This window comes from Silene latifolia, chromosome 3 (genome assembly GCF_048544455.1).
Source record: "Silene latifolia isolate original U9 population chromosome 3, ASM4854445v1, whole genome shotgun sequence".
Taxonomy (NCBI): Eukaryota; Viridiplantae; Streptophyta; class Magnoliopsida; order Caryophyllales; family Caryophyllaceae; genus Silene; species Silene latifolia.
This window is the reverse complement of record NC_133528.1, coordinates 150,184,799-150,197,072: the sequence shown is the minus strand read 5'-3', so window position 1 is coordinate 150,197,072 and position 12,274 is coordinate 150,184,799. Positions and strand designations below refer to the sequence as shown.

The 12,274-nt window shown below is 37.1% G+C and overlaps 2 protein-coding genes across 3 annotated transcripts; both read right to left on the bottom strand.

The window, feature by feature from the left end:
* Positions 1-94: 94 nt before the first annotated feature.
* Positions 95-4,814, bottom strand: LOC141648471 (squalene synthase 2-like). The gene is made up of 14 exons (XM_074457157.1): positions 3,939-4,814; positions 3,061-3,103; positions 2,688-2,777; positions 2,490-2,565; positions 2,247-2,316; positions 2,025-2,168; positions 1,805-1,909; positions 1,568-1,714; positions 1,402-1,477; positions 1,153-1,241; positions 950-1,041; positions 658-703; positions 516-573; positions 95-355 (listed from the first exon to the last, which is right to left on the bottom strand). Exons 1-14 carry the CDS (start codon positions 4,131-4,133, stop codon positions 330-332), a joined length of 1,257 nt encoding a protein of 418 aa, XP_074313258.1. The 5' UTR covers positions 4,134-4,814; the 3' UTR covers positions 95-329.
* Positions 4,815-4,966: 152 nt separating this feature from the next.
* LOC141648472 (squalene synthase 2-like) lies at positions 4,967-11,009 on the bottom strand. Of its 2 annotated transcripts, none has more exons than XM_074457158.1 (14): positions 10,582-11,009; positions 9,548-9,590; positions 8,770-8,859; positions 8,504-8,579; positions 8,038-8,107; positions 7,228-7,371; positions 7,035-7,139; positions 6,762-6,908; positions 6,391-6,466; positions 5,890-5,978; positions 5,698-5,789; positions 5,515-5,560; positions 5,360-5,436; positions 4,967-5,214 (listed from the first exon to the last, which is right to left on the bottom strand). In XM_074457158.1, the coding sequence occupies exons 1-13, from the start codon at positions 10,774-10,776 to the stop codon at positions 5,365-5,367; spliced, it is 1,245 nt and encodes a 414-aa protein (XP_074313259.1). In that variant the 5' UTR covers positions 10,777-11,009; the 3' UTR covers positions 4,967-5,214; positions 5,360-5,364. The 2 variants fall into 2 exon arrangements, with proteins under 2 accessions (XP_074313259.1, XP_074313260.1); XM_074457159.1 differs by lacking the exon at positions 10,582-11,009 and adding an exon at positions 9,905-10,560.
* Positions 11,010-12,274: the final 1,265 nt, after the last annotated feature.

The window sequence follows — 12,274 nt, the reverse complement described above, 5'->3', positions numbered from 1 at the left end:
ATCGCTTGTTGTCAAAAAAAAAAAAAAAAAAAATCAGGATGGGTATCGAACCAAAATCAGATTTCATTCATAACATAAAACAACACAATTAAGCGTGCGTGCAAGGCAAGAGTAATTATTGAATGCAATAACCATTAGAAGAGTTTTTAAGGTATACACGAGTGGTGCGAAAGTGTGGCTAAGAACCTCTATATGACTAAATTGATTTATGAAGTCTATACTCAATTTTACGAGCTGACATAAGTATCTTCTTTCAAACATTACAAGAAACACGCGAGTTTGGGACAGCCGTAGGAGGTCTCAAACATTTAAACAAGCTGATTACGCCATTACGGTACCAGAATGTAAGCCAGACCTGTAAAACCAGAATGCAGAAACATTACAAGTTTAGTATCACTTATCATAGTGGCCAAATGTCGGTCAATTACCCCCGCCTTATCAGTCAAATGATGGTAGCAGTAGCGAAACACCACTGTTATAAAAGCCAGTATTCTTGGCATTCATACGCAACGTACCTGAGTTGGAAGACACGCGGACCAGAATGATTGCCAGTATAATGAAAATCACAAACATCTGCACAAGTTACTAAGGTTAATTAGCAAATATAATTAACAGGTTGACCCGCGGACAGTAGAAAAAAAATTTCAGGGTTCTTACCACAGCTGGACTTAATCCCGACTTATTCTTCTCGACGTATAATTTCCTGGCAATGCATAAAAAAATTTATTGGGATAACTATTAAGTTGAAAGCATTAGGTTTCGTCTAATACAATCTTACACTAACTTAATGTAACACCACATTACGGTTAAAGATAAAATAGTTACTTAGCGGTCAACAGATCAGTAACGATGGAGAAGAATCAGTGTTAAGAGAAAAAATGTGTTATTGTAAGACGGTTTTATACAAAAATCAGTGCATGCTGAGAGAATAAATGTATTAAAACTATACCGTTTGCTTAGAGTTCCCGAGTCTTTGCAAACTTTCTGGATCGCTTCAATTCTGTTCAGTGTTTTTGTGGCATTTGGATCCCTCTTGTCAACCTTTGTAGGCAAAACCACGACAAGTTTATACGATGCAACAGTAAGAGTGTAAGACTGTAAAAGCAATTACTAGTTAGTGAAGGCATGCTATTGCAGTAGATGAGACATTACCTTAGATTTTAACATGCAGGCAAAATCGAAGAAGGCGCCATAAACATCAGCCATTGTGTTTGTCTGATCAATTACTATAGCGGCCAAACCTAGAAAACAAAGCATGGGCAGGCAGGCAGCGAACGTCATGTACATGAGTCGCACTGTTTTTTGCAAACAAGCTTATAATTTTCATTAATCAAAAGATGCAGAATGCAATTACACCAGTTACAGGACTGTAATTAATTTTCAGTAAGCAATGTGACTTACCACGTCTCATTTTCACGTCGCCTCTGAAGACTTGAATGTTATTGTAGCACAAAGCCAATGTTCCAATGGCCATGATCTAGAAACAATGACAGTGTGAGTTAAAATCCGGAATATAGCATTTTCCGGATCAGTAAGATTGTTAACACAGACACAGAAGATCTCATACTTGTGGAATAGCACAAAATCGGAATATAGCATGGTCCCGTAAAGCAGACATGTATGTGAGGCAATCTTCCACATGTAACAAAGCATTGGTCACCATGTCATTTAAACATTGAACTGCTTTCTCCGAGTTCTCCTCGTACTTCAGATCCTGATCAGCAAATTTTAACATGCAACCGAGTTAAAATTCCAAGCAAAGTTCCTCTCTTTTTTTTCGAGGAAGGGGGTAGTTTAAACTAACCTCGAGTTTGTTGACATACTTAATCCATATCTCTCGAGGCCAAAACATGCGAGATTTTGGTAGTTCGCTTATATCTTCAAGGTAATCATGTATAATGTTTGTTTTCTACACAGAGAAGATTGAGACGAGACAGGAAGATATATTTAGAAGACGCCAAGACGGAATTTAGGAAATACAAGAAATAAGGAAATATTTACGAAATATTCTTAACAGTAAGAACCTGAAGAAATGAACCCATTGCATTGGAAAGACTTTCTGGCGCCAAATCCTCTAAGCCGGTTTTATTGAAAAGCTTCGACAACCCAAGGCCAGCAAGTCCTGCAGCATAGTGGCAATATTCGTTGTATTCGCTTACTGTTTCTACCTGCAATTAGTGAATTCTAATTAAGGTGAAAATTATTTACTCCGTATAAAATAATTTGATTTCCTAATAATCACGAACCTCCTTGCAAATAAATTGTGCCATTCCTGCACCCATTCTTTTGGTGATATCCTCAATTGCTTCTTGATAGCTGCAAATGCCAAAAAAAATCACACTTCAGACTGGCAAAAGCGCGCATGAATGTAGGAGTTTTACTGTGAGGATGGCTATCGGACTTTTACTGTACAGTAAAAAGAAGCGCAACAGAAATTGCCTCCGATGCACATTTTTATAGAAAGAGGATCAATAAGATAGGAAATCTACCCTCTGTCAAGCTCCAGGAAGGCTGTTGAGACGTGATGAAACTCGTCCATGAGAACTTTATAGTGCTTTGTACCACCTTATAACAAAACAGACACAATACAAGCATCCGCTAAATGATATTATTAATCTGTTGGACTAAACTAAAGGAATAAGCAAATGACTGAGTATTTCTTAAGGCGGAAACTTCAGTTCACTCACAAGAAAAATGCCAGTCAGGATTGTATATGTGCTGATGAAAGGCCTTCAGAATCGGAATCTTGATTTCTGTGGCTATGCTCGTATCATCCTCTGTACAACACCATTGAAACCAATCTAATTTAATACGGAGTCTCATTAACCGACAGTACTGACATATTTTCAAATTTGTCACGGAGTAATATTTTTTATCTCAATACTAGGGGGCAACCGTCCCTGCTAGACCCCTCTAAATCCATCTAAAACATATCAAACGCGACACATAGAGGAAAACCGCGCAGTTCAAACTTAAAATGGATGATACACAATAAATTAATCACAAACATGACTAAAGTATGACAGTATTTACAGTAGTTCTTGAGCTGAGAAAACAAACCTACAGTGTCCAGGGCTCTAAGTACCAAATAAAAGACACATACCTGCAATGCAACAAAATAGAATTATTGAAAAGCACTTATTTAAGAACGGATTTTCTAACGCGTGCCTAGTGGACACATGAATACATGATGCATATATTGAGAACACAAATTCTTGTTTGTGACGGCACATATCCGTCACTCTTGAGTGACGGATACCATTTTACCTCACAAAGTACCCACTTTTTCTCTCTCTGTAACACTATTCATGTGGTCCCCTTTCTCCACTAACCCATTTTGTTACCATTTTAACTCACAAAATATCCGCCACAAATGGTAACCCGTCACAAGGGAGACCAATTGTATTGAGAATTGATCAAAGTGAAAATAGGAATATTTTTAAGGACTTTTACACTTTCTCATATGCATTTTTGGATCATTATATGTGCTTACTGCGCAAACGTTAGAAAAACCGACCAATCAAGAATGCAAGATCAAACCAAGTGGTGTTAGTCCAGTGGTAACCGGGTTAAACCTTGAAACTTGTAGAAATGCAGGGGTTGAGAGGTCTCGGGTTCGACTACCAGCTGGGGCGATGATCAATTGGCCACTGCAGCCCCCGAAGGGGTGGCTTACATGGTCCATGTGGTGGTGCGGGAATGCATGGGCCCGGGGGTATTCAACCCCCTCGCTTTTTTTTAAAAAAAAATGCAAGATCAATAGATTTTTGTTTGTAACTTTCCAAGGCATTTTAATAAGAAAAATCCTAAAATTTTGCATGCCAAAAACTCTCACAGACCTTTCAGGTCTCGTTCTTTTTGACTGAAATATAAGACCTAAATTGAACTGATTTAAACTGAACTAAAGCGAAATTGAGACCAAAAGAACGAAAACATACAGCATTACGTAGCTCGCATCCAAGACTTTGAATGACAAATGCAAAGCTCCTAGAAACTTTATTAAGCATAGAGTAACAAAAACACCAATGAACTTGTTCAGGAATTTGGTTTTGAGCTTGATTAAAAGCTAATTTTAATTTCAAAAGTGGGTATAATTCATCTGGGTGTTTCAAAATTGCACACAAATGCTCCATTATTAATCTGGGTGTTTATCAAAATTAAATCTTGATGCCAAATTTATGGCATTCATTGGGGTTATAATTAATTTACTCTAAATTTGGGATTATTACTTGACTCGTCTTAAGCTTAAGACGAATAATACCGTCTTAAAAAGACTTCATGCTCTTAACTTTTAGGCAATAATTTAATTAGCTTGCATTAATAAGAAAATCATATCCGCCGGAGAATCCGGTTGAAATAATGAATCATGTGAAAATAACTTGGGAGTTGGGAGTACGTATCATCTCATCAATAGTATTTTATGAAACACAAATACTTCTTCTGTAATCCGGTTTTACACAAATTTATTGTAAAAGGAGATCTTTTAGTTACTATTATTTTTACCGACTAATAAGGTCGTGTTTAGATCCGTTTTACAATATATGTTAGTGTAAAACAGCCTTATACAAGACTGTGCCCTGGCCGATGAATAGGATCCTCAACAGTTTTCGGAAACTGTGCCCTGGCCGATGAATAGGATCCAATCTGATCCTCAATACCTCATCTTGTGTACGAATGTCGTCCATATTTTTTTCAGAAAAGGGAAACCCCTCAGATCCGTAGCTAAAAAAAACTCAGGAGCGGCCTGGTGTTGCAAAACCAGCCCACTTGGATTGAGAACAATGGCGGAAACATTTTCAGAGACAGTTAAGGTTCAAGCCGATAAGGGAGCATATAGAGTGACGGGTGTCCGAGTCAGAGAATTGTATACCAAGGCAGGGGAATGCAGAAAAGAAATAGTTGAAAAGTGACTCATCATGTTCAAAACCCGTCTTCATCTTAGTGACGGAGTTTTATTCCATGGACGTGGCAAAAATCTGAATGTTAAATTAGTTTCTGAGCGAAGGTTAATCAGTTGCACAAAACAGAAGCAATTTCGCTCTCTTCAACAGGTGAATCAGAAGCAATACAGGATGTCATTGCATTCATTTCAAATCTGTTTCTACCATATAAATATGTCAGCCATAGTATAGCAATAATCCCACATTTGTGCTCTGAGTTGAGTACGCTTCTCCATATAATCGGCTGATAACCATACCCGAATGAAAGTCGAGCCTGTGAAACCAGTATGCACAAACGTTGCAGAATTGTTAGCTTATCCCATTACTGTTGTCTGTCCCATTTGACGTTAATAGTCGACTGAGGTCAATTTTAACCAATATTTTATCACAATATACGCCAACTCGTTTACATAACATACCTGAGTTAGTAGTTATTTTGCCGGTTGGAAGACAGACGGGACAGAATGATTGCCAGTATAATGATAATCACAAACATCTGCATAAGTTACTAAGGTTAGTAAATGAAATTGTCCCGCAGGATGTAGGAAAAAAATTTTGAGTTCTCAGTTCTCACCACAGCTGAACTTAATCCCGACTTGTTTTTCACGACATATAATTTCCTGACAATACAGACCCGCAAAATTTGTTGGGATAACGTATAAAGGCGAAAGTAAGTTTCCTATAAATCAGTCTTGCAATAACTTACTTCTGTATAACCACAAAAGTTAGTGATGAGGGAATAAGTGTGTTAACATACCTTTTGCTTAGGGTTCCCGAGTCCTTGCAAACTTTCTGGATCGCTTCAATTCTGTTCAGTGTTTTTGTGGAATTTGGATCCGTCTTATCAACCTTTGTAAGTAAAACCACAGCATGTTTAAATGACGCAACAGTAAAAGCATCACTAGTTATTGAAAGAAATGGCATGCTATTAACGTCGATGAGACATTACCTTAGATTTTAACATGCAGGCAAAATCGAAGAAGGCGCCATAAACATCAGCCATTGTATTTGTTTGGTCAATTACTATAGCTGTGAGACCTGGAAAACATAACATATACAAAAATCAATTCATTCAGGCCATTGTTTTTCAGATGATGGAAGAGCTGTGTTCAGATTTTATAAGTAGCTCTTAATTATATAAGACGTGAGGCCAGTGGCGGAGCCAGGATTTGAGCTTAGCAGAGTAAACGGGCTAGAAGATGAACAAAGAAATTGCACGGCTATGTGCCTCGCTAGATGCGCCTTTATGTACAAAGAGGCGCCTGCAGGCGTTTAGGTAAATAGCTGATCACTAAGCCTCTTGCCTCGGGCATGCTATTTGAAATAAAAGTAGCTCTAATGTCAGATGGTCTGAACAAGGAGCGATAGGGATTAGGGACTAAAATTGAAAACATGATACACTACTGAAACATTGTTTGTCGAAAGAGAAACTGCCAGCGATAAAACTTACCACGTCTCATTTTCACGACGCCTCTGAAGACTTGAATGTTGTCGTAACACAAAGCCAATGTTCCAATGGCCATGATCTAGAACAATGGCGGTATGAGTTTCGTATAGCAAGGAGAGAAAAGAGTAATGAAGCAAGCCAAAACCCTAAGAGAAGGTGTTATGTGCCTCTTCAAAAAGAGGTAATCACATGACAGATTGACAGATACCCGGTAAATTAGAGGGTTCAGATTGAACTGATAAACATGGTTATTTTAAGATTATTATCAGTTAGGGTCATTTCGGAAGCATTGTTATTGGGTCACTTGAAAAACACAAAATGCACGAGATCATATAACCATATCCGCTAGATTGCTAACACAGAAGATCTCATACTTGTGGAATAGCACAAAACCGGAATATAGCTTGGTCCCGCAAAGCAGACATGTATGTGAGGCAATCTTCCGCATGCAACAAAGCGTTGGTCACCATAACATTTAAGCACTGAACTGCTTCTTCAGAGTTCTCCTCGTACTTCAGATCCTGTTCAACAAATTTTAACAGAAACCAGGTCAAAATTGCAAGCAAGGTTGCTCTTTTTTTTTTTTTTTTGCTTTTCTTTCCGGGGAGGAGGGGATGTAGTTTGAATTGGCATACAGAAAATCTGACCTCAAGTTTCAAGACATATTTTTTCCATATCTCCCGAGGCCAAAACATGCGAGATTTTGGTATCTCATTTATATCTTCAAGGTAATCACGAATGATGTTTGTTTTCTGCACAATAAAGCTTGATATTACACAATGCAACATCACAGTTGCAGAACATCTCTGAACAAAGAAAGTTAAGCTCAGATGTACAAACCTGTAGAAATAAACCCATTGAATTCGATAGACTATCTGATGCCAGATCCTCCAAGCCAGAGTTATGGAACAGCTTTGATAGTCCTAGGCCAACAAGTCCTGCGACATAATGGCAATATTCATTGTAGTCGTCAACTGTTTCTACCTGAAATTCGCACAAAAAACTTATTAAGGTATACACTTACCATGAAATGACACATAAATACCCAAATACCAAAGAAATTTAGTTTCACATTCCCAATTAATATATGACATGCTTTGATGCTTACATAATTACTTAAAACAATCGCTAACTGACATGCTTTAGCTGCCTTGGGAGCAAAAAAAAAATGCTTCTGATTTATGTCAATTTTATTGCCCATCTCGGCAATGAATATCAACCGTTAAGGACCTTGGTTAGCTGGAAACAATTTTATGGCATCTAAAATTTAAAGGACGAATAGATGACCTAGTAAAAAAAGTATTAAGTCAAGAAAAATCAATTTTTATAGGGAAAAACAGGTATCTCAGCGACTCAGCCTCCTTTCCGAACCCCTCATACAGCAAGTACTGTGTTTTCGAACCAAATTTTCTTGTAATAAAAGCGTACTTGTTGAGTTCTCCGCAGCAGGCTTATAGAAATAGGGAAATAGGTGCATGAGACCGGCCCACAAGCAATTGAGGTTCCATCCTAAAACCAATTGGTGATAGGAGAAGTAGCCCATTTACTTATAAGCCAGTCCCTTCACTCTTTTTCTACCACTGTGGTACAATGCCTCTCACACACATATGGGAACAGACCTCAACAGTACTATAATCCACAATCACAAACCTCTTTGCAGATAAATTTTGCCATTCCAGCACCCATCCTTTTGGTGATATCCTCAATTGCCTCCTGATAACTGCATATGCAACAAGCGTCTCAGTTTAGATAGGCAAGCATGAGAAAGGAAACAATTTGTAACAATAGACTAGTGGGTTTGTACACTTTCAAAATCCATCTTCTAGATCGTATTTAAGGTTATGAGTGTAGCTTCTAAGTTCACACTCAATCATGCCTTCCTGCATACTGCATACTGCATACTACAGGAATATAGATGATGCATGATTTTCAGCTACGAAAACAGCTGTTTTATGTATGCATACTGCATACTACAAGAATATATGTTTTATGCTCATTTTTTGCATGAACAATGGAAATTAAATTGCATCTTCATGTTTACTAGGCTATTGTACAGAATGAAACCACTTTCTACGTAGACTTATGTAAAGGAGGATCCATAAGATACAAAACCTACCCTCTGTCAAGCTCCAAGAAAGCTGTTGAGACATGGTGAAACTCGTCCATGAGAACTTTATAATGCTTTGTTCCACCTTATAACATAAAGAAAATATATAAGCATCTTAAACTTGTTAATCAAAAGAAAGTATTGTGCACCTCATTAAACTTAGACATCAGGCTATGTCCTCTTATGATTAATTGGGATAAGATTTTAACAGTAAGCCAAGTCAAATCAATGGTTTAGACAGGTTAAGAGAGTAGAAGCAAAGTTCGTTCACGCACAAGAGAAATGCCAGTCGCGATCATATATGTGCTGATGGAAGGCTTTCAGAATAGGAACTTTGACTTCTGTGGCTACGCTCGTATCATCCTCTGTACAAACACCATTTAAACAGCGTTTAAAAAAGACATCCACACTATTTCACAGACAAGAAGGCGTTACAAACAGTAATTCAATAAAGATGTCGTCTAATGAATGAAACTTACAGAGTACATGATAAACCACATTCATAAAGTAATACAGTATTTCCATACAAAAACAACAACAACATCAGAGCCTTAATCCCAAAATGATTTGGGGTCGGCTGACATGAATCATCCTTTAGAACCGTCCATGGGTGAACGCACACCTCAAAAATGCGAAAAGAAAAAGTGAAAAAAAAAAAAAAAAAAAACAGTATTTCCATACATTTGTGCTAAATGTTTTCTTCATTATTTTCCCCTTATTGCCAGTCTATCATACAGTGGGTATCATCGGTAGCAGGTTCTTCCACTCACTATAAAACTATAGACGAAGCTATGTCACTAAGAATCCAGTAAAGGAACGCCACACAGGAGCATGCCTAAGCCTCATACTCGACTCTTTTATGTGTCGTACCCTTGTACCAGTGTTGGACACAAATACACTGGTAATATAAACAGTCTGAGTGTTACCAGTGATGAGACACCACTCAAACAGAAAGGCAGCTGAGGAAAATTGGATGGCCCAAAACAGATAAACCACAAACAAGAGCCTGATACAGCTTAGTAAGATTTAGCACTTAAGCTGGAAGAGACAAACCTACAGTGTCGAGGGCTCTAAGTACCAAATAAAAGACGCATACCTGCAATGCGAAGAAGTAAAATTGTTAAGCTCAGGGTAGGCAATGCAGTCAACAGTGATTCAATATGCAGTACACAGCAGACCCCCACGAGGTCAGTCAGGTCACGAACCCTCCCTTTTCGCTAAAAAGAAGGGAAATGACGCAGGCAAATGCATACTGCCAATCAGACAACCATGGAAAAATTTATATGACTCCCTCATCCATCAGAAGATATAATTGTCGCGGAGACTGAGTCAGTGGTGGAGCTAGGGGGGCTAGCAGGGGCCCTCGCCCCCCCTGGCGGTTGAGATTTTCGAAGTTTTTTTCAGGTATACCTTATATTATTACTCATCCGCCCCCTCTAAGCTTAAATCCTGGCTCCGCCACTGGACTGAGGGCTTGTATGCGTATCTCGTAGGTACGAACACTCAACTCAAGCAAACCATACAAAACTGAGTGAGCAGTGATCATATAAATCCTTCATAATTTCATATTTAGCTAATATAAACAAATTCCATGCTGCATGCACCTTGTGAATAAAAAATTCAGACATACTCCCTCCGTCCGAATCCTTTGTTTACCGTTTATTCTTTGTCTGAATATTTTAATCAAAGGTAAACAAATGATTGGAACGTATGGAGTACTAATTAAACTGTTTTCAAAAATTGTGATTTAGCTTCAGTGTTCTACATTTGCATGCTGCAAATAATTTCCCCATTAATTCAATCAACACATTTCACATCAAACTAGCAATTGAACAGCTAATTAAAGGTCACACTTTTATTATATCATTAAAATGGCCGAGTCCGACACTTGGACACGCACCCGTGTTGGATACTTCTAAAAGAATCTAAGCATCATAGCATTCCACAACATAATGTACATAAAATAAAACCGTCACACAGTCATTTTATTAGTTAACCACTCATTTATTACTGTGTACTATCAATAAACACGTCTTTAACCAATAAAAAGACCGTCTCATAAGAAAATCGAGATTAAGAAAACATACAGCATTGCGTAATTCAGTACCAAGTTGTTGAATAACAAGACCAAAACTCCTCGAAACTTTATGAAGCATAGAGTAACAAAAACCCCAGTGGTGTTCTTCAGGAATTTGTTTCTCTGCTTCTTTAACCGCCATTTTTAACTTCAAAAGTGGGTAAATTTCATCTGGGTGTTTCAAAATTGCGCCTAAATTCGCCATTTTTTATCTGGGTTTTTATCAAAATTCAATCTTGATGCAAATTTATGGCAGATTAATTAGAAAATTAATTAATTAATTAATGGGATTGTATTATAAATATTGAACTCATATTACAAAAAGATCGAATTTTGTGAAAAAAATATGCATAAATTATAAAAATTGAGACGATGATGATCGAATTTGTGTAATTATTTGTATTTATTTTGAGTTCGTTGAGATTGGAGATCTATACGGCATCGTTTTAATACGGGTTGTTATGATTATGGGACCCATTAGATCATCTCATTTTCATTTTTTCTTGTCGATAGGTACGATTAATTTTAGGCACTGTTTGGTAAACGATATATTGACCAATTTTTAACATATATAACAGTTTTAGCATGTTTAATATGCTAATTTTAGTGTTTGTGGTAAACAATATATTGAAACAGCATATTTGGGGTCAATATGTTGTTTTATAATATGGAACTCGATTCATTCTTAAAAGAATACGCTGCTTACCCCAGCATATTGGTTAGAATATTGTAAAATAGGAAAATTTTCTCCATTTTACAAAGAAAACTAACAATCTACTAATCGTAATCTGCCAATTAGCAAACACTCAAATTAATTCTGCTAATTATAATATGCTAGTCAAACCTTCTGATAAAATCTACCATTTATAATCTGCTTTTGCTGAAATTAATCTGCTGTTTACCAAACATGGCCTTAGTTTAGTTCGAATTTTAGTGAAATATAGAATTATTAAATCGCGTCAATTCTGGGTCGGGTTATTTCGGGTCTCTAAATTTCGGGTCGGGTTATTTCAGGTTCGGGTCGGTTAGGGTTATTTTCGGGTCAACTATTATCAAGTTATTTGTGAATAATAATCATTTTGTAACAATAAAAATTCGGGTCGGGTTATATTGGATCGGTAAATTCGGGTTTGGGTCAAATTGGATCTTCGGTTCAAGTGTCAGGTCAGGTCAGGTCATTCAAGTCAGATCAATTTTACCGATCTAGTTGTATTCATAAAGTTTTAGCTCAAAATTTTTAATTAAGTTATACTTACCGATTATCAATTGATCTAGGTCATCATGGTACAAGAATCCAACAAACCCTTGAGAATGAAAGTGAGCTAATAGCTAAGGGAGCACGTGTAAAGCTAACTAGGGCAGGACCCGTGCAAATGTACGGCATTTTAAGTTTTGGCATATCTATAGAGTAAAATAAAATATAAAAGTTACATAACTATATTTAACGTTAAGACATTGCTAAAGGAATTACTGCAGTTATAACGCGGAGAATTCAAATAATGATAGCTCGGGAGTAATAGGAACAATAAAAGTTTAGAAAATTCATATTCTTCACACATTTATTTTTGCAACGCAACAAAAGAGTACGAACAAATTATAATTTTAAAGAGGGCAATATTTAGGGTGGTCGAAAATTCGAATCTTTAATCATGAACAATAACGGTCTTGAAACAGACAACTTTCTTAAAACAAAAGGTATTGAA

Bases quoted from the DNA above. Each gene is read 5' to 3' on its own strand.
- LOC141648472 (XM_074457158.1), bottom strand. From the start codon at position 10,776: ATGGCGAATTTAGGCGCAATTTTGAAACACCCAGATGAAATTTACCCA. The intron at 8,860-9,547 runs GTTTGTCTCTTC...GTGTTTGTACAG, and splicing joins TAGAGCCCTCGACACTGTAG to AGGATGATACGAGCGTAGCC. The intron at 5,790-5,889 runs GTAATGTCTCAT...TTACTTACAAAG, and splicing joins CCTGCATGTTAAAATCTAAG to GTTGATAAGACGGATCCAAA.
- LOC141648471 (XM_074457157.1), bottom strand. From the start codon at position 4,133: ATGGAGCATTTGTGTGCAATTTTGAAACACCCAGATGAATTATACCCA. The intron at 1,042-1,152 runs GTAATGTCTCAT...TTGCCTACAAAG, and splicing joins CCTGCATGTTAAAATCTAAG to GTTGACAAGAGGGATCCAAA. The intron at 356-515 runs GTACGTTGCGTA...CTGGTTTTACAG, and splicing joins CCGCGTGTCTTCCAACTCAG to GTCTGGCTTACATTCTGGTA.